The sequence below is a fragment of the Stegodyphus dumicola genome, chromosome 11 (assembly GCF_044657685.1).
Source record: "Stegodyphus dumicola isolate Sdum_Otavi_A_Nest chromosome 11, ASM4465768v1".
NCBI lineage: Eukaryota > Metazoa > Arthropoda > Arachnida > Araneae > Eresidae > Stegodyphus > Stegodyphus dumicola.
In genome coordinates, this window is record NC_140778.1 from 88,634,623 (window position 1) to 88,656,815 (window position 22,193).

General features: G+C 34.1%; 1 protein-coding gene across 2 annotated transcripts in view; it reads right to left on the minus strand.

Annotated features, from left to right (window-relative positions):
• Positions 1-22,193, minus strand: part of LOC118193237 (neprilysin-2-like) — a 101,484-nt gene that overhangs the window by 67,452 nt on the left and 11,839 nt on the right. For both annotated transcript variants that reach the window (XM_085826468.1, XM_085826467.1), the window contains exons 4-7: positions 11,256-11,414; positions 8,923-9,006; positions 5,730-5,941; positions 347-520 (exon numbers count right to left, since the gene is read on the minus strand). In XM_085826468.1, the coding sequence (XP_085682594.1) occupies positions 347-520; positions 5,730-5,941; positions 8,923-9,006; positions 11,256-11,414 (629 nt within the window). The remainder of the gene's footprint in view (positions 1-346; positions 521-5,729; positions 5,942-8,922; positions 9,007-11,255; positions 11,415-22,193) is intronic.

Sequence of the window (22,193 nt, forward strand, 5' to 3'; positions counted from 1 at the left end):
TGCGGTTTGCCATTACGCTTCCCGTATGTTCTTCATCCAGGGGATAATTTCGACTTCTATGAAATTTTGTTAACTCTCTGATTAATTATAGAACATTGAAATCATTCTTCTTGATTTAGGTCCACTTTATAAATCATTCAACAATACTCTAGGATCAGCTCCATTTTTCTTTCTTTAAAATTGATTCTACAATATATAAATGTCAATTATTGCCACAGATTTCGTCTGCGGGTACAAAAGCGCTCAAATTTATACGTCTAACAAATAATAGTTTAGCACATATTGTCTGCCCTGTCTCAGAACTTACCACGTATTAAGAGGAAAGCGAAGAAACTGCAGTACTTACTTTAGCAAGCTCCATTTCGAACTTAATTGCTCTGTAAGTTTGTTCAACGGGCAAAAGTTCTGATCCCAGTACCTCCGCAATTATTGTCATCGATGTGAGATATGTGTTTATGACACTGTCAGTTAAGTTTCGCAGCAAATATTTACCAAGTATGGCAAACGATGGCTTTCCCAACTGCAAAAAATATAATAATATAAATTTGGTAACTAAAAACATTTTACAACCTTTTAGTGCTAAGTTTTAAAACTTCTGTTTCTAAATTCTTCTATTTCTGAAATTCTATATTCTAAAATCTTGTATTTCTGTTTTTTAAATTTCTATTTCTAAAATTCTGGTTTGAACAGGAAATACATTCTTGAGGTACTTATCATTTATTAATAAGAGGCAAAATATATACCATTTCCAAACGCTGAATTATTAGTATTTCCAGCCTTTACTGTTAAGTTAAATAATTTGTTAAGTTAAAATAAACCCTTCAAAGTCGCGCCATACTTCCTTCATTTACAGTTGTGAGGTGCATCGTCATCAGCGCATAAATCCTATTAAGGGATTCAATCATTTTTTCGCAGCAGTTGTTACCATGGTTACGATGTAAGCCAGAGAGCATGAAATAGCCTTGAAGTGTCTATTCTATAACAATAGATAAGTTTTGTGGACGCATTTCAATTTTGATAAAATCCATCATAAAACACAATAGTATTTATAAAAAATGCGTGAAAATTACTAAATGTACTAATGTATTAATAAGGCGTGAATCGAAAGGCAAAAATCACAGACAGCCAGTAATGGGCGTTTCAAGTCGCCGGAGCTTTTTGCAGACGTACATGTACAGTTTGAAGCACAATTTATTAAAAACAGTAAATGTTTACGATAGCAAGCATAGAAGAAAGTGAAAATGAAAAATATGCTCTGGTCACAATCAGTAGCTATTATTGGTTATCCATGTTTCTTATTCTTGATTTCAAGCTTCATTAGTATTTCTATGGTTTTTATTATTTTACTTGTTTACCCTTCTTTTCTATCCAAAGGGGCTTTGTCCCTGTAGGATTATTGTTTTCGCCTTGCGATTTTGTGTTGAAAACTTTAAAAGGCTGTATCACTTTTCAGATCCTTGCCACCAAATACTATCCCTGTATTATATTTGAAGAAATTAAATATTGATCAATCTGCATAAACGTATGTATCTTTCTCGCATTGTGATAAAACAACGGTACATAGAGCCGTCGAATTTTGAATGACGTAATCATTTCCTACGAATATGGGCACGTGGAAGACCAAATTTGAAATTTGGAATTTGTTTTATTATCGATTTCATATTTTGTAAATCTTTAACGAATTTTTGATTAACAAACTCAAGGATTTCAAAGCGAGCAATGGCAGCACTCTACGGAAGGGGGGGGAATAACATTTTTATCTCCAGCTCGTGGAACTGTGTATCGAAATTTCTAAAGATAGGCTCATTTTCAAATTATTTTGCGACATTGCTATTGGACTGAATGTTATGGTTTAAGTGCAAAGAACGCGATATTTAATAAATAAAGGTAACACACAAAACGTTAAAAAACGCCCCTTTGGACTAATTTAAAATCTGAAGCCTTTCAGTGTTTTTTTTTTTTTTTTTTTTTTTTGGATTTGATTTTTTATTGATGTCACTTATCTCACTTGCCTATTATTAACACCAAATCACCTTTCATAAGAATATTGCGAAAGCAAATTAAAAGCTTTTAAATATCTGCTTGAGCTGTATTCGAGCATTGCGGAGCAAACACAAATCTTGTCTAGAATATGAATTGAAATATCTTTAAATGTTACACGCTATTAAAGAAAGAAATTATAATCATGAAACGATCTTAAGAATCCTGATTAGATTTATGTATAGCATTGTTCTAAGGTACCTTTTTCACACAAAATCGGGCTTTTTCTGAAATAGCATACAATTTTTTTTCCATTTTACGATTCTACGACACAAATCATGCCAAAGTGCCAAGTTTTTGTAAAAATCGCACGAGTAGCTTTTAAAAAATTAGCTCTCAAAATTTCAGCTCTTCCACGTTAACTAAATTTCAGATACACTTATTAATATCTCTTTTTTATTAAACTTATTTCATTTTTCCTTTCATATTTCCAAATTTAGGTTCATTCCAAATAAAATTCGCGCACTTTTTATGATTTACTTTACAAATTTGTACTTTAAAATAATTTTTATAATTTTTTTTCGAAAAACGTTTTGAATTATAACCTATAAAATTTTTTCCATCATCTTAAAGTAGATGTATTTCTAAACGTACCTGCAAAACAGAGTTTTTTATTCAAAATTTCCGAAGATAAAAGTGAATTTACATATTGGCGCGTTCTGAAATCTTTCATATTTGTTATAAGCGATAATAACGCCAAATGTGGTTTACCCACTTTGTTAAAATTATTTGAAAGTAATGAACGATGACCTTTTTTCGGCTCGTGTGCAGTGAAAAAATGGAAAGGAAAATAGGTTGCTATAAATTATTAAGTTCACCAAGTGAATTATTCTTGGCGCAAACTGAAAAAAATCCCCCAAGATAATTTTTTAAAAATTTTCCATAAATCTCTCACCAAAAATTACCAAATTTAATATTTAGGCATAATTTGACTCGTAGAATCGAAATATGGAAAAACATTGGTATGTTATTTCAGAAAAAGTTCGATTTTCTGTTAAAATAATCTTAGAATAATATATATCCTAAGTCGCGCTTTCAAGACATGGGAAACGCAAGTTAAATTTCGACAATCGGTTCAGTAGAACAGGAGATATAGAACTGTCCCATTTTTTTTTCTGTGCAAGGTGTACATACAGATCTAATTCAGATTTTATGCTTAAATATCTCTGCGATAACTTTCTGAAAGATTATATAACAAGTAGAACTTAGATGTGTTTTTAATTTGATTTGTTTATTATCTGGCACATCTTTACTAATTTTCGTTCAAATTTTATAGATTTTGCCACTGGAGAAGGGTCACTAGAGTTGTTTCTAACCTCGCAATTTAAAAGGAATGTACTGATTTACAGCAAATTATTCTTTGAACTTAACAAATGTATTATTTCGCAGACACACAAAAAAAGGGGGGGACTGTTCTCTATTTCCCGTTCTGCTGGGCCGATTGCTGAAATTTAACTTGCGCTTTTCGTGTCTCGGAAGGGCGGCTTAGAACATATATTACATTTATATTTCTAATAAGTTTTGTTCTAATATCGATATAATATCACAAAATCAAAATTTTTCCGAATTCTTAGTTTTTTTCATATTTTGATTCTACGCCTCAAATTATAATTAAGTGCCAGGTTTTGTAAAAATCGATTAACTAGTTTTTAAAAACTGGCTCTCAAAATTTTAGTTTCGCAATGTTAATTGAATTTGGTATATATTTATTAATATCTCTTTTTTTCATTAAACTTGCTTGATTCTTTCTTTCCCATCTTGAAATTTAGATTCAATCCAAATAAAATTCGCAGCTATATTCTGATTTGTTTTTAAAATTTATATTTTTCAGTAATTTTTATAATTTTTTCAAAATTTTTTTGAATTATAACCCACAAAATGTTGGCAATCGCCTTAACTCCTTCACAACCAATCCGTCCCTCACGGCCCTACATTGAAACAACCAGAACCGCCCGAAAACGGCCGAGATTGTAATCTTGTTTTCTTCCCTCCCCGTAAGATATGAAGTAGCAGGTGCAATTTCCCCAAATGCATTGTATCAGTTTACTGCAGACCGTTTGACCTAAGAAATTTCTTATCTTTTGGTTGATCATTACATTTCGTTGTTATTCTTTTGTGGTACAGTGTGCTTTTAAGCTTTAAACAGCAATAAAAGAGCAATTTAAAAATTTAAGGATTATACTTATTTTTAAACAATTTATTCCTTCCTATAAAAATAACGGAAATAAACAAAATCTCAGTTGTGATCATAGCAAAGCTTGTTGTCTGACCTTCAGAATAGTTTTATAAAGAACGGGGTCAAAGGCTAATGGAAGCTTTGTTAGAAAGTACAAAGGATGTCATTGGAAATCTTCACACTTATTTTCTGCGTTAATGTGCGGGGAGGGGAGGAAATTGCTGTGAAACTGGAAAAGTATTTCGGGCGTTTCGGTATTTTGAGTACATAAGTTAGCGAAGGTTCTGGATTTCAAACAGTTAAAGTAGATGTATTTCTAGGGAAACCTGCAAAAAACTAGAATTTTTTAAGATACATGTGAATTTATATATTGGCACATTCTGAAATTCGGCATATTTGTTATAAGCGGTAATTATGCCGATTACGGTTTAGGCACTTAGTTAAAATTAGTTGAAAGAATGAACGATGTGCGTTTTGTTCCCCTCGTGCGCAATAAAAGGGAAAGGAAAATTGGTTACCATAAATTAAGAATTTCGTCAAGTGAATTATGTTGGCGCAAACTGAAAAAAGTGTGCCGGGACGAATTTTAAAATTTCTTCGTAAGTTTTTCACCAAATTTCACAAAATTTAATATTTCGGGATAATTTAAAGCCTCTAAATTCGAAATGTTGAAAAACATAGATTTTTCATTTCAGAAAAATTCCGGTTTTATGTCGAAATACCTATGTTAAAACAGTGCTGTAGGTAAATCTAATACTCGTACATATCCTAAATTGCGCTTTCGAGACATAAAAAAAATGCAAGTTAAATTTTGTCAATTGAAACAGTGAAACGGGAGACATGAAACAGTCACTTTATTCTCTTTTTTAGCCCAAAGAGCGTTAACCCGGAAGGGCTATTAATTTCGTTTTGGCATTTTGCGTTCCTTCGCTATAAATGTCGGTTCACGTTTTAAATTGTTGCCTCCAAATATTAGAGTCCCGCATTATATTTAAAGAAATTAAATAATGAAAAATCTGCATGAATGTATGTATGTTTCTCGCAAATTGATAAAACAACGGTAGCTAGAGACATCAAATTTGGAATAACATAATCTTCCACGGAATATGGGCATCTAGAAGCCCGAATTTGGAATTTTAAATTCGTTCTATTACTGATTTCATATTTCGTAACACTTTAACGAATTTTCGATTTAGAAACTCAACAGTTTCAAAGCGAGCAATGGCAACACTGTACGAAAAAAAAACTTTTTATCGCCAGGGTGCGAGACTGTGCATTCTAGAAATATGGTGATAAAACTGGAAATTCTAAAGATATGGTGCCTTTAAAATTATTTTGCGATATTGTTGTTGAATTGAATTTTAATGGTTTAAGTGATAAGAACACGATATTTAATAAATAAAGGCGGGGCACAAAACATTCAAAAGACACCCCTTTGGGCGCAATGTAAAATCTGAAAGCTTTAAGTTTATTTTTTTCCGCTTATATTTCCTTATAATTTATGCTTACTCACTTGTATGATGTGGGCTGTGCTATTATCAGGGTCAATTGTAACAGATAACTTCATCAAAATGTTGTGATTGTTGCCTAGATTTCGGATCCTGATAAGAACTTCAATCCAGTCAACAGTGTCAGGAGTCCAATTGGCTCCATTTACCATAGGCCAACCCCCAAGATACTCCAAATTCTGCATGAAATCCTTGATTCCCGTTTCCTCCAGGGCATCTGACGAAGAAACCTTATATGAGTACAGACAGCAAATTCTCATAATTCACTTACCATTATTTTTTTTACATTTAATTTATTTTCATTTATCATTTGACTTCCTCTGGGTAAATAAAAATTTTTATTTCTATTTTTTGACTGTTTTGAAAAATTTAAATGTTTATTCGTTTAAAGTACTATTAACAATAAAGTCACCTAAGCTTTTCCCCATATAAATGAAAATACAAAATGTCTATTCATCTCGCTAATAAAACCTCATTATTAAAATAATTTAGAAATTCACCGTTATCAGACAACAAAAGGTAAACTTTCGCTGCAACAATTTGGCGTAAATATAGATGAGTGATGAAATTTCTAATCTTTAGTCCATGCATGAAGCTTTCGTGGTGTTCGAGAGGAGCATCATTAGTTCATGATTAAATTTTAAAGGGAAGAGAAGTTTACATCAATTTAAATCTGATACACGTTGAAGCCCACAAGTGACTGAAGTTAACCCCTCAGTCACTTGCTGAACACTGATAGTTCCTACCTCGATTCGATTCCAGGTAGAAATGTCAGGCTGCATGGGCGTTTTCGTGTTTTTCGTTATGTGTAATGAGCCAGTTTCTCTTAGAACGTTTTTCATGAAGACATCCTTTCCTTTAAGCACATAGCCCTAGCGTACCATTATCAAATACACCAAACCAAGCTGACACTTATGCATTATTTCAATGAATGACTTAAGGCAAAATAACAGTATGGAAAATTATCACCGCAGTATCAAATCACATAATTTGTTGCTATTTATTCGCTTTAACTATTTTCAACAGAGATCCAATAAATATGTACATTTCTAGTTGGAGCAGAAGCTTACTTGAAAGTAGGATATTAGCCCAGCCAATAAAATGCCTCTTTTAGAAATTGCGTGCGCGAAGACACCTGGGATCTTTCTCCAAAGTTTTTGATGTCGATGGTGTTTTCGGCCAAAAGAAATACAGGAAAATGAAAGAATGCCTCACAGTTGATGAAGCTATAATGAATTTTAAAATCATGCAAAATGTTATCTCTGGGTTTTGCGCGGCATTCTGGCGAAGACTAGAACGTGTTCCAAACGCTCTGTAGGAGGATATTGACTATCAATATACACTGACTACCAATAAGTATTTGCACACCTATGCAAATGACGATATCTGCGGTCCTAAGGTACGTCACGGTCTCCGCCGGTATATATCGTGTAGGAAACAGCATCGGCTTTAGTCGCATGCAAGATGCCTCGCAGTTCGGAGCTCTCTGATTTCGAGAAAGGTATAATTATCGGGTATCACAAATGTGGCCAATCCTTAAGGGACATATCTAGCGATCTGAAGTACCCAAAATCGACAGTGGCCTATGTTATTATGAAGTGGAAGGTGAGCGGTGATTGCCGGAATGTGCCCCGAGTCGGCAGACCAACGAGACTGGGAGATAGAGACCGACGAGTGCTGTCCAGAGAAATTCGGAAGAACCGCACCCAACCGATGGCCCTCATCCCCGAGGAGTTTCAACAGGCATCCGGGAGTATTGTTTCAATGTATACCATCCGTAAGGAAGCACATCTGCTTGGTTTTCATGGTCGTGCTGCTGCCCATAAGCCTTGATCTTGAAAGTCCAACCGCGCTGCCCGGTTAATGTGGTGCAAAGCACATCGAAATTGGACCGTAGATCAGTGGAAACGGGTTCTTTGGAGTGACGAATCAAGGTTCACCCTTTACCGTTCGGGTGGCAGGGTCTGGGTCTGGCGTCTACTTGGAGAACGTATCCTGCCAGAATGCATTGTGCCAACAGTCAAGTTCGGCGGAGGTGGAATTATGGTCTGGGGGTGTTTCTCCTGGTATGGGCTGGGACCCTTGGTCCCCATTCATGGTAAGCTCAACTCCGATGCCGACTGCACTATTTTGGATGACAATGTGCTTCCTACGTTGTGGCAGTTTTACGGGTTGGACCCCTGTTACTTTCAGGACGACAATGCCAGTTGTCATGTTTCGACGTTAACCAAGGCTTGATATGGGGCCATTGGAGTTCATCGAATGGATTGGCCTGCCCAGAATCCAGACCTTAAACCTATCGAGAACCTCTGGGCCGAATTCAGGGGTGCACTACCCGTGCAAAATCGGTGAAGGAACTTCTATGTCTTCTCCAAGCCGAGTGGAAGAAAATACCACTAACTGCCATACAAAGACTTGTGGAAAATATGCCTCGGAGGGTCCACGCTGTAATTACCTCTCGTGGAGGCTCTACCAACTATTGATTTTGAATAAAGTTAGTTTTCGTTTTCTATCACAGGTGTCCAAATACTTATTGGTAGTCAGTGTACAAACGACTGTTGCTTTCAGAGAGCAGTTAAATACCACTAACTCAAACTTAATTGTTAAATGTCCCCTATTGCAGTTATATCTGTCCTAAATTGTCTTCTGTCTGAATCAAACACTTATAATTATTTGCTGCATATCTCTACAAGAAGTCCAGACATTCCTGTGCTCATCTATCAGGAATCATAACACATGTCTTTCACATCAGACGGCCATGAATGATGGAACATACATTTCCATGGGAAAAATCTAAAATGTTTCTCCATCTGTAACGTGGATACAAGCATGTTTCCCTTTAAAAGTCTTTTATGTGGTATCCTTCCCTTTTCGTGTATTGCCAAATGGCAAAGCACGTAATAAATAAAATAATAATAAAAATCTCACGTACTGGTAGTTTCTGGGATTTTCATGCGCTGATTATTTGAAATCATTACAGTGGATCATGTTGTCAGAAATCTGGGCGACCAGTTTCAAATTGTTTGCAGCACTTTACAATGGCCAAGCAAGATATTGCATAATCACGGTATACAATGGAGATTTTGTGATGTATATAAAAGTGATTTAAGTTATAAATGTCTGACTGAGGCTTTAATTATTTCGATCATATTTTTACATAATTGAAATTATGAAAGGATAATTTGAAACAAAACGTACCTTCATCCATGCAGGAATCATAAAGTTCATTTAGCATGCTAATGAAAGAGGGTTCTTTTCCAGTCAATTTCTCTTCTAAGAGATCTGGAAGCAAAACAAAAGATAACAAAAATAATAATATTTAAGCAAATTAAATCTCATTTGGGCTGCTTCTTTTTTTATAGTTAATCTCGAAGTAATATTTTTTTCCCTTCAGTTTAATTGCATCTATTTCTCGATTAGGTTGTCTCAATCTGAGATTTGCTAAGTGCCGCCTATCTAAACAATGCTAAAGTGTGCATACAATTTATGAGAAAAAATCAATGAAAATTCGAAAGAAAGATGATCTTCTCTTTCTTAGTTTGTTTCACTTCCGATAAAACACTAAAAAACTAAACAGTAAGTACTAAAACAGTTCGTAGTAATTGAGCGGAATAAAATAAGAGTTACAGGAATTCTATGACATAGAATAGTCTCTGTTTATATTACATTTTGTTGGATATTCTACGAATATTTTAAATTTAAATCGACTATAACTTTTCTTAATGTTTATGCAGTACATCCTTAAAAATTTCGAGAATATTTCTCACTGAAAGTTAATTGTATCTTCATTCTGATTTGGTCATCAAAATTCTGTAATTCAGATTCAGTTATCCCGAAATACTTTTTATGGCTGCATTATTATTTCTTTCTAATTTTCTAACCAGGTTGTAAGGTTTATCGATCTACTTTTTAACTAGTAGTTTATTTTAAGTTGAAAAGCCTTTCTTATCACTCTCTTTTCACAGACGCTTTTCATGCCAGAATATAAATGAGATAAAGAGAGCTTTTTCAAATTAAAGGTGGGATGAAGTGCTATTTAAGCAAGAGTTTCGAAAGTTATTTTTAGAGGGTGTCTGCCTATTCTAGGCTAGACCTATTCTATGTCTGCCACTTTGTAGTGTGATTATTCGCGACTTGCGTTAGCGGCTTTGATGTGTTCTTGTCTTAGGTTTGTCTCGCCGGTTACTTTAGACCAGAGTTCTTCCTGAGCGTTAAAGTATTCTGTGAGCTTTTAGGCTAATCTACGCACCTTGAAATTGTTATTTGTTACGTACTTCTCTTCAGCCACAGGTGTTGGCTTCTTGTAACGCAATTTGGGATATTTGTTAATATTATGGTTAAATAAAGAAAAAGATGTTAATTAATTATGATTAAATGAAGGAAGTGTATTATACACCTTTCTTCTGATCTCTGTTTAGTTTCACAAGGCTAGAAGATAATTCTTCAAAAGTCCTTTTAAAGGTTTATATTCCGTAAGCATCATAGACTATATAAGTTAATTTTCAAAAAGAATTCTTACATAACGCTTTAGTTAATTGATTATTTATTAACTCCTATTACTCGCTCTAAGGAGCTTATATATTACTTGAAATTGTCAAATGATAAGCAGCCTCTCTTGGTTTTAGTTACTGCAGAGAGAATTCCAGGATCTAAAAAGTCGTAGGATTCGGCTTGCTTCGGGAGGGGGGGGGGGGGAGGTGGTGTGGTGTATTCAATTATGGCAAAGCACACTAGGGCTATCTGCCTAAGGGGAGGGATGCCTTTCGTGGAGGACTTTCTAAGGGAAACTGGCTCATATACACGTTACACATGGGGAAAACCACGAAAACGCCCATGCAGCCAGCCCGTTCGCGGGATTCGAACCTCGGACCGAACTACCAGTGTTCAGCGACTTTACCGCTCGGCCGCTGGTGGGCCCGGGGGGGGGAGGTATAAACTACTTCTGAACTCCTAACGGAAGTTTAGATTTTATGCGTACTCTTAATTAAAATATCTGACGTTGTTTTATTTCTTACAAGTAGCTTAAATCATAAATTTCAGTTTTTAGAATTCAATTTTGACCATAATGTTTTCTTCAGAAATATAGCTAACAGTTTAAGGAAGAAATTTTTTTTAACTGTAGTTATTTTTTATAGGGTCTGTAGCAATTTGAAGTTTAAAATGTCATTTGATTAGCTATGATGACTTGTTAAATAGATATTTAATCGTGCAATCGTTTTTGAACATACGGAACATACAAGTCCATTTTCAAGTTGCTAATTAAATTGCTCGTAAAAAAATCGGGCATCCTTTTTATCTATTTCTTACACAGTTCTTCATTTTACAGTTAAAATGATTAATCTCTAAACAGAATTCTTTGCTGAAATGGGAAAATGTGAAAAAATTCACTTTATCTGAAAATTAATTTTTTTAGAGATGAAAGATTTAAAAAAAAGATCTAAAAAAACATCTAAAAAGATTTAAAAAAAAAGATCTAAAAAAATGAATTAAAAAAAAATTTTTTTAGTGATTTTTTAAAGAAATTAACTTACATTTCAGCTTGAGATCAATGTCACGTTGCATTTTGATAAGGACAGAAATATTTGATTTCCTCTTTTTGGCATGTCGCTTTATCCAGCCGCCACAAGCGAAACGGTAAAAGTCATCGCAAGGCTTTACCTTCAGATCCAAATTGAAAAAGATTTTGTTAGCTGGAAAATAAACGAGAAAAATTTTCGTAAAGATTACTTTTCTGCATAACGTTTATTTATCCCTCAGGAGTGTAAAAAAGGAAATAAAACTGACAGATAGCATTGCTAACTAACTATTTGCATTGTAGCTAAGTAACTAAACATGGAACCAACCAGCAAGGAAGGACATATATATCAGAGCAATTTATGCAAAGAAATTGTATTCAATTTGATCTCAGTGTTTCATGAAAACCTCTGGATTTTTTTTTTTTTTTTTATTTTAAAGGTATTTTCTGTTGCTTTAAAAAAAATCTGATGTGAACATCACATGACTTTCTTGTACGGCTTATTAAATTATAGACGTGCATTTCTGTTGCATTTCCTTTAAACTTTTTTCCTCGAATTTCATTAGAAAAATATTTCTCATTGAATTAATTCAGTTTTCTCTTCATGGTAAGACAAGAATACATAAAAATTCAAAGCATCTTCATTAAAAATTATAAAATACGTAAAACATAAAACACCAAATACAGTAATGTAAATACAGTAGTAACATTACTGTAACATTTACTGCTCGTTAAAAAAACAATGCAATTTTTAGAATTAAACTTGGAGATTCTACGCAAAAACAAGCAATTCGGCCAGCGGACAGGAGGACAGGTATTTCGGTGAAGAAAACTTAAATTTTACTTTTGGTCACGGTATATTTTTATGTTTGAAAACTTACTTACTCGGCAAAAAGGCACTGAAGTTGGTGCAGAAACCGACTTAATTCACTATTCTACTGAGAGTTTCAAATGTAAACAAATGGCGGCCTCGTTAGGCTTAGTGCTACATAAACAACTTTTAGATTGTTGATAATTCTACAACCATTGCATGCAGATTAACTAAAGGCATAAAAACCTTAACCGGAACATAAGAACAATATAATACAATCCCTTTTAAAACAAAAACTGCACAATTTAGTTACATATAAGAATAAAAACTGAGCTCACCGAGCTGGGTAACAGAGCGGGCATATATACATATATACACTTTGAGTGTGGCCTATTTCAACGAAAAAAGGGAGATGCACAACTACATGTTACAGAAATTTCGACGTTCTGAAGATACTTGTTTTTGAATTATGTGAGATACATACATACGTACGTACGTACAGAAGGCAACGAAAAATCTCTTCTGAATCCATTTTAAATGCACTGTACAATCTGTTTTGGGAAAAAGAGTCATTTATTCTGTTCGTTCCTACAGATGTCACTCGAAAACGTCGTTGAGATGGTTTTGAGAGCAGTAAAAATGGATATTTTTGTTGAAATATGATACCCGAAATGTTTCGTGATTACAATACTTTCTTTGCTTCGTACAAGGAAGTAAAAAAGAATAGAATTTAAAGTTCAATCCATATCCTCCAGTATATTTTCAGTTTTGTATATTTTGCCTGATATTTGTTTTAAGAAAATCTACTTTTAAAATTCCATAATTTGAGGACAATCTTTCTAATGTGATATTTTGGGTTATCATAAGGAGTTTGTAAAAGGCAAGCAGAAATCTTTATTAGGTAAAAATAAAACTAAACGAAACACTGATAAATAAACAATGAAACACCGAATAAACACCAATAGCTTTTTTTGAGAAAAGAAATAGAATCTTTTTGAGAAAGAAATTCAAATAACCTGTTTTCTTTTTCAGAAAGAAAACAGGTTATTTGAATATGGTAAAGCACACAAAGGCTATCTGCTATCTGCCTAAGGGAAGAATGCCTTCTTGGAGGACATTCTGAGGAAAACAAGCCATTCCGTTCACGCAGCCTACACAGCCATTCCGTTCACCTGGGTTTGATCCCGTATAGAACTGTCAGCATTCAACGGTCTTTAACCACTTCGCCACTAGGGAGGCAATATCATAATGGATTTAAGTAGGTAAACTCATCACTTCATGCATAACTTTTATATGTTCTCAAATTAAGTGAAAAGTGTTTAAAAGCCAATCAGCTTTCTTTCGAAGACGTATTAAGAACGTTTAAAGAACTAGTGTTAAATTCTTTCTTTCAGTTCTAAATCTTTCAGTTCTATAATCTACAACACCAAGTCAAATACAATAGTAATAGTTCTTTTGAGTAAAATGTTTTAGAGCGTGCATTTAAATTTAGTAGCCAGTTATTTTATGTTAAACTGCTTTCCTGTCCGTCTCATTTCCCATTTTCTTTCCAGAATGTTATTCGTAACTTCTAACTCGCGTGTATTCAAATGAGACAGAAAAAAGACAGAATTTAAAGAGCCTGCTGAAGGCCACACTGCTAATTTGATTCTCTTGAAAGTAGTATTCTGCAGCGTTGCGTTATTCTCGCCATTAAGTTTGTTACGCCGACATTAAATCAGAGCCAACTTGAGCGTTTACTCTTTTTGTGTAGCCATTAGACTATTTTACCATTACTTAGGCTTAAATCGAATATAAGTCAAATACGTTATATTCGATTTAAGCCAAAACTGCTGGCTATATTTGTAAGCAGAAGTGGTGTTTTCTGTCAACTTCTATTTGAGTTAAATAAATAAAAGGGCTTTTTACACAGTTTCCCATTCTGTGCGGTACTTTACAAGACATAGTGAAAATTCACTTAAAAGTTTCGTATATTTGACGCTACCAAAGAACACGAGCCTTTATAGTATAAAGAACTTATTATCATAAAAATATACATTATACGGTCATATAGAATGGTATATTTTTAGTGATAGAATTAAAAAATTAAAACAACCGAGTGCAGCAACGGAGAGTCCAGCAACTGGTAAAATAATAAATATTTAATGTTATACTTGTAGACCTCCTCATTCTTATTCTGCTAAAGTAAATGTCGAAGAACCCTGTAAACTGTTACTTATCGCTGAGTTTAAATAACAGAAGTCGGAGACTCAAGAAGAGTTAACTACCCTTTATTTCACTCAAAATAACATGAAGAGTTGACCCCTTTCTTGGGCTTACATCAAAGCCTGAACTCAGGCGTGAATTCAAAATAAGAATTAACTTGCAACTACCTAAAAGAGATTTAACCGAAGCTAACACCAATCTAATGTAGCTGGCACTTAATTTAAACTAGCTGGCGACTATAAAAAGGCACGTAATAAACGGCTGAGCGTAATAGCTTCTAGAGAGACTTAACCCGTAGGCAAACACGCGCTACTCACGATTCCTAGCTCTCTCTCTCTCACGAAGTAAGTTGTGTGTGTGTGTGTGTGTGATTATGGCAAAGCCTCGAGGGCTATCTGCCTAAGAGGGGGGATGCCTTCGTGGAGGACTTTCTAAGGGAAACTGGCTCGTATACACGTTACACATGGGGAAAACCACGAAAACGCCCATGCAGCCAGCCCATTCGCGGGATTCGAACCTCGGACCGAACTACCAGTGTTCAGCGATTTTACCGCTCGGCCGCTGGTGGGCCGAAGTAAGTTGAACCTTCTTTAAATACTACTTCTAATTCATTTGCATTCAATGCGATTCTAAAAATTCATTCTGGTAGGGAGTTCTAAGTTGAAGCAAGAATCAATAGGAAAGTACATTGAAATAAAAATAACTTATAAAATTTAAATATACATTACATACTGCAACATTTTGCAGCTATATGTCCTCCTCTCCATTATGCAAGTATGTTACCATTCTTTCGAAATGAGAAACAAAATCCTTCTATATGATAAACACTACTAAAGCTTTTATATTTTATATTTGTAATGTATCCTTGCAGCATCATATATGATTTGAATACATAATGCATAAGCGTACTTGTAGGATTTGAATTTCAAACGGTAATGTGTACAAAGTGAATAGCCCTTAATTTGCAGAATAATGTATTAATTGTTATAACTCATATTCAATGTCTGCATATTTGTATTTTGTAATCTATTTTTAAACAAAATGACATATATAAATGCAATTGTAAGATTTATACTTAAAAGGTATTTTGTCAAATACGAGTAGCCTATAATCCGCACAAATTGTTACTACTCTCAACCAAATTTTGCATATGTATAATATTGTAATAGACCTACTGTTTGGCGGATAATTCCAGGTATTTATAATGTCATAATTCTATAATCTTATTGTGATCAACTATGTAATTGTATGTTAACCTATGTAAAGATTCTGCCCTTGTTTGGCACTGTACTTTTTATTCCTGGAAACAAATTAATACTGGACCCGACATTTCATTTTGGCTTAGAGTATTCCTCGGGGGGGAACTTTTTTCGGCTGGACTGCTACCCGGATGAATAGGGTGCTGGGTCTGAGCGTCTGGTGAGAGTTTCACGTGTGGCCTCTTCTGGCCTTGCTCTGGATATTGGAGGAACGTGGCGCTAAACCAATTGACCATAACGGTAAAGGGGTGGTGCCCACGTCCCCCGTTCCTAATCCTAATCCTAATGCATGCTGCAACGGGAGAGATGGTGTGTGTATTTAATTATGGCAAAGCACACTAGGGCTATCTGCCTAAGGGGAGGTATGCCTTTCGTGGAGGACTTTCTAAGGGAAACTGGCTTGTATACACGTTACACATGGGGAAAACCACGAAAACGCCCATGCAGCCAGCCCGTTCGCGGGATTCGAACCTCGGACTGAACTACCAGTGTTCAGCGACTTTACCGCTCGGCCGCTGGTGGGCTCCAACGGGAAAGATGAAAAGAGCCTCATTGCTAAAGAACACAAGGGCATCATGAAGCGTATTGTCAAGAACGGCTTTACATGCATTTTCTCCTGAAAAAAAAATTGCGTGGACTAAGTTTTTGCACTACTGCCAATTTATATGGATGAAAATGCAGTACGTTGAAAAGTACGACTCCACGGAGAACGCGCGCTCCTCTCTTGTCCACTGCATGATCGGTACTAAACCTACATGACATAAAACTTTAGATAGCGCTCTTTTCCATGAGCGCAACCCCAACCTTCTCGGAATAAATGGCGCTAGATGTCGCGCTTTTCAAATAAGGAAGTTTCCCTGCCGCACCCTGTATTTCTATACGAAAAAAATAATCCCTTCTGCCAGGATGACTGTAAGATTTTTACAACAAAGTCACGTCAGTGGTTATTTCAGGCGGCGCTCAGTACAGCAGAAATCTACAAATAAGAACAAAAACAAAACAAATGTAGTCATTAAAGAAGGTATTTGAAATTACTATCCCGGATCGTGATGCAGGCCTCACTACTCTGGCGCATGGAAGATGCATGACAAACGATTCCTGCATCAGGGTTCGGGTCGCAATTTCGAACACCTTTGATGATGATCGCTATCTCTTTATGTTGTTTTTTCTTTGTTTTTGCTGTACTCCGAATAATAAACATGTTTTCTCACTCCGTTCGTGCCCTTTCTTTCTTGACTTTTCTGTCCTCATTTCCACGCCACGAAAGCGTTTCGGAGCATGCATTGCTGTGTGTTTTCCCATCGTCTAGAGCCCCGTTCACAAGAGCAGATTCGACCGGTAGCGAAAACCGGTTCTTCCAACGTGTCCCGTTCACATGGGACAAGCATTAATTGCCTCGCCGAATTGGAGGTAGAACTTGGTTGAATGTTCCTTACCTCTCGGGAGCAGGGCAAATGGGGAGATTTCCCGTACTATACTGCGCGGTTCACTTAATTTTAGTTACTGCTCGCTGGACTGTCAGCGAAACAATCGCGCTGATAGATGTCTGGGGATGTGATAGCATCCTCCCAAAAATTAGATAGAGCTGTACAAGATACGGAAATTATAGACAAATACAGACAAGGTTATCTGATGCTAGGTGTTCCAGAAATATCGTTCAAATTAAAACTAAAGTTAAGACAAATGCTTATCGGCTTCAACGCGACAAGGGACTGGGTACCTTATGAATGATTTTTTAAAAAAAATTTAAGCATTTTCATCTACTTTTTATGAATATTATTAAATGGTTTTGCGAGACAAAAAAATTTTGAGATGAAAAAAAGTTTTTGCTAGTAATGTTTTTAATTTAAATTTTTGAAGAAAAATTTTACAATTAAAATGTCTTTCTTCTCCTACAATTTTCAATGTCTCCCCCCCCCAAGTTTTTTTTATTGTATTTATTAGAGTGTTCTTAATAACGTCAAGGAATGATTTTGCAATTAATGAATTAGTTTCTGAGAAAAAAATAAAAATACAATTTTATCTAAAATCTTTAAAACAAATATGATCTCAGTAACATTTTCATTTCAAATAATTTTTCCTTTCAGTATTTTGCAAAACCCATCCTTGTTTCTATAAAGTTTATGATTTTAAATAAGCAGTAAAAATAATAAAAAATTTAGTCCATACCTGTATATGTTTTAAGAGTTTAAGTAAAAGGATTTATTGAAAAAAATGCAAAAGGTTTCTCAGTTTGCATTTGCAGTTTAAAGAATACAAACTGTCTAAACAGACAATTAATCATTTCAAATCTTTAAAATTTTATTACTGAATTTCAATAAACATATATATATATAAATCAAACCTAGGGCTATTTATTCAATTGGTAAATATAAACATAAATTACAAACCTTTTTTTAAAACCTTATGTGGCCAGAAAAATTGCAAACTCATAAAACGCAAGCAGAAATTTCCTTTACTGCTTTTGTTTTGTAAAACACGTTCAAAACAATTTTAATACATTGATTAATTATAATATTGTTGCGTGTGTACAGGTTTGTAATAGATTGATAATAGTTCGTAAATGATTGTCATTGGACTCAAATCCGATGATAGCTTAATTAAATTTATTTTATAAACAGAAACACTTCAAAACTCTGAAATTTTCCACAGAAATACTCGTACAAGTGTGTAGAATATCACTAAGTATAATCAGTAGTTATGCTTCAATCTAATAAGAACGTTAAACACAACGGAATGCAAAACGCATCTTAAGAGAAAGTTAACTGGGAAATATCTCCAATCTCACGCTGAACTAACAACTGGCAACAATAACAACTTATATAGCATAAATAATGCCATAAAAATAGTGTGGTATAATGAGATTAATACTTTGAAACCGATGTTTCGAATTGATACCCAAGAAGAACCAATATTTCCCATTCTGCTTCATTGGATATCTTTCAAAAAAGTAAAAAAATTCCTCCAATTAATTTCCTTTATCATTTTTTAAATGCGAAAAATTTGTTTTATAAGCTGTGAAAATATCGGAAGTTTGTAACCGATATATTTTTAGATATAAAATTTTAAAATTAATGGGCGTCAAAAAGTCTAAAAATATGAACGATTTTCAAAAATTCTCCCAAAATATTTTTAAAAAAAATTACGCTAAAAATTTCATTTAATTTTTTTCCCTCCACAGTGTGTTATGGTGCAAAGTATAATATTCTGAGATTCTCAGTTTATTTGTTAATATTTGCAAAAAAATCGTTTCAACTTTAAATTTGAAAAAAATCTAAAGTTCAGGTACCAGTTGCGAAAGTACAGATTACAAAAGTAACAACAGTAAACAACGTTAAAAATATGTAAACAGTATTAGAAATCTGCCAATTCGGAGACGTGATTGTTCACGGAGGCTTAGGTGTAAAGGGTAGGAAGACGGTGGTCTTCTGAACAGGTCCTAAAGACAAAACTCTTTCATGTCTCCTTTTTCTCCTCTTGCTAACGGCAGCTGTGCGAAGGAGCGTTGCATGTGAACGGGGCTTAGGTGTGCTCTGTCTCTCGTGAAAGTTTGTCACCGCTGTACTGATACACCCGGTAGAAAGTTGCACCCAAACTATGACTTTAAGTTTGATCATATGCATTGAGCATTTTCCGCCTGCTTTCTTCTGCAAATGGGATTAACGCAATTGTATCAGTATATATTTTGCGATATGTAGCATTGCGAGACTACGTATTTTAAATGGAAGTTCATGTGAAAATGCTAAATACTTTACTCTGCAATTCATATCTGAAAACGTTGTCAGATCATAACAAGAATAGACGAAGCTTAAAAGTTTTGATAAAAATTTTAACACAGAAGCATTATTACTACTACGTTTTTTCTTCTTTTTACTTCCTTGTACGAAGTAAAAAGGAAGTATTGTAATCACGAAAAGTTTCAGGTAGCATATTTCAACGAAAATATCCATTTTGACCGCTATCGAATGCAATTTAACGATGTTTTTGCGAGATATCTGTACGTAAGGACAGAATAAAAGACTCGTTTCCTCCAAAAAAATTGTAAAACTGCTTTAAAATGAATTCTGAAGAGAATTTTTCGTGGCGTCTGTACGAACGTATGTACACTGCTCAAAAAAAAAAAAAAAAAAAAAAAAAAAAATGGGACAGTCCTATATCTCCCGATCTACTGGGCCGATTGACAAAATTCAAATTGCGTTCTTCATGTCTCGAAAGCACGACTTAGGATATATATTAGATTTATATATATCACTGTTCTAACATAGGTATTTTGACACAAAATCGGACTTTTTCTGAAATAACATACCAATTTTTTTACATATTTCGATTCTACGACTCAAATTACGCCTAAATATGAAATTTTGTAAAATTTGGAGCAAAATTTACGGAGAAATTCACAAATTTATGTTGGCACTTTTTTGTCAGTTTGCGCCAAGAATACTTCACTTGGCGAACTTCTTAATATATGGCAACCTAGTTTCCTTAGGAAAAAAAGTCACCATCGTTCCTTTTTTCCAAATAATATTCTTTATATTATATGTTTAATTATAATTTATTATTTTAAGTAATTTTTTCTTTTTCGAATTTCATTTTAATTGTTTAAGTTGCACTTTTTATTTTTTTTTTATTTTTTTTTTTTTTCCGAATAACTGTTTTAAAAATTTCTATTTACCTATTCGAACTGCGTAAATAAAGGTGCAGCGTTTATTTATTTATTTTTTTTTCAAATAGTTTTCTTTATATATATTTTTCGTCATAGCTATTATTTTAGGTCATTTTTAAATTTTTAAACTTTTATTTTAATTGTTTGTGTTGCATTGTCTCTTCAGATAATTGTTTTAAAATTTTCTATTTATTCCTTCGAACTGAGCATTTTAAATATATTGATTAATATCAATTTTCCAGAATTTGATTTTATTTATTTGAACTGCGTTTTTTTCGGAAGAATACTTAGTAACCCAGACTACGATGCCTTTGAAAACTGCATACTATATTAAAAGAGAAAATACAGTAAAGCACAGTTTTACACGCCTTTCAATGTTCCGTTCAGAAAAAATATATATAAATAAGAGAGATGTATAACCGATATTTTAACTTAGGATGACTTGCATACACTGCTTTAAACAGTTTTATCATTGTGCCCATTGCTTTACACAATTTTATCCTACATTTGGTTTCTTAAAATGTTATTCATATTTTAGTCAAATATTTTATTTTTGAAATCGCAAGAATCAAATATCATAAGATTGAAAAGTTTTAAATTTAAAAAAATACGAATACTAAATTTTACGAAAAAAATTTATTTTTCTTCTCTGTTTCTTTAAGCATTCTGAAAGTATATTGAAAAGTATCCAACTTTTCGAAACATTTTGGTATTTCTGACAATCATTTTAAATAAAGTTATCGCCTTCCATTTCATAAAGGCCCACAAACGATAAAGTTGCTGAACACTGGTAGTTCACTCCGGGGTTCGAACCCCGGTAAACGGGCTGGTTGCATGGGCGTTTTCGTGGATTTTCTCATGTGTACCGCGTATGACAGCTGGTTTCCCTTAGAAAGGTCTTCACGAAGTATTTCGTCAGAGCCTTTATCAGTCTTTAGAGGCTAAACATTTTGAAGCTATGAGATGAAAGGAAAGACTGGTTTCATCAAAAGGTTTTGGTTTATTTTATTATGACAAAGCACACTACGGCTATCTGCCTAAGGGGAGGGATGCCTTCCTGGAGGACTTTCTAAGGGAAACTGGTTCGCATACACGTTACACATGGGGAAAACCACGAAAACGCCCATGCAGCCAGCCCGTTCGCGGGATTCGAACCTCGGACCGAACTACCAGTGTTCAGCGACTTTACCGCTCGGCCGCTGTTTCATCAGGAAGGGGAAAAAAAAAACATCTTTAAGTGACATCCACATACATCACTGAATAAACTCCTGAACTTCAAATAATTCGACTGAGGAAATCATGGGATTCACCATTTATGATACGATATGATGTTCTATAACGTAATTTACACAACCATATAGTTTAAAACTAGTCGCTCTTCACTTTAATCTGCAATGATATCGTTTTGTCTTTTCTGTTAACACAAGCTCAATTGATGGTATTTGCTGGTGTACACGTCCAACTGTTTTCTCTTTGAACACCTAAATTCTTTGAAGTATCCTGATAGTATATTCGAAAGCGTCCAACTTTTTGAACATCTTGGTACGTCTGACAGCCAAATTTCCCTGCAAATTTTTGCTTACTTTTCTCCCTAATTTTCTTCTTTCCTTCTACAGTTATTTTCAGTGCTCACACAAGAAAATTAAGATTTTTCGACTGCTAGACTTCCATACATTTTGCATTCTTGTCAAATTTTTAAAACATCAATTATATGAATTGCTTTTCAGCTAAAGACAGCTTTTCATTTTCTAGTCATTTTAGCTATAAATAAAGTTTAAAGCGAAGTCCAAAGGATAAATATTTTAATTAAAAGATTTTTGCTAAATGACAAAGAAATAAAACAGTCCAGCAGGGTTTATTCTGTACCACAGAGTAACCCGATTCTTATACCGGCTGAAACAATCTAAATCATATTAAATATCATGTTTTTTATACAATCTAAAACGCGAGAGAAAAATTAGCTTCTTAAAACATGCTTTCTAAGAGAATTAATATAAAAATTTATATTTATATACA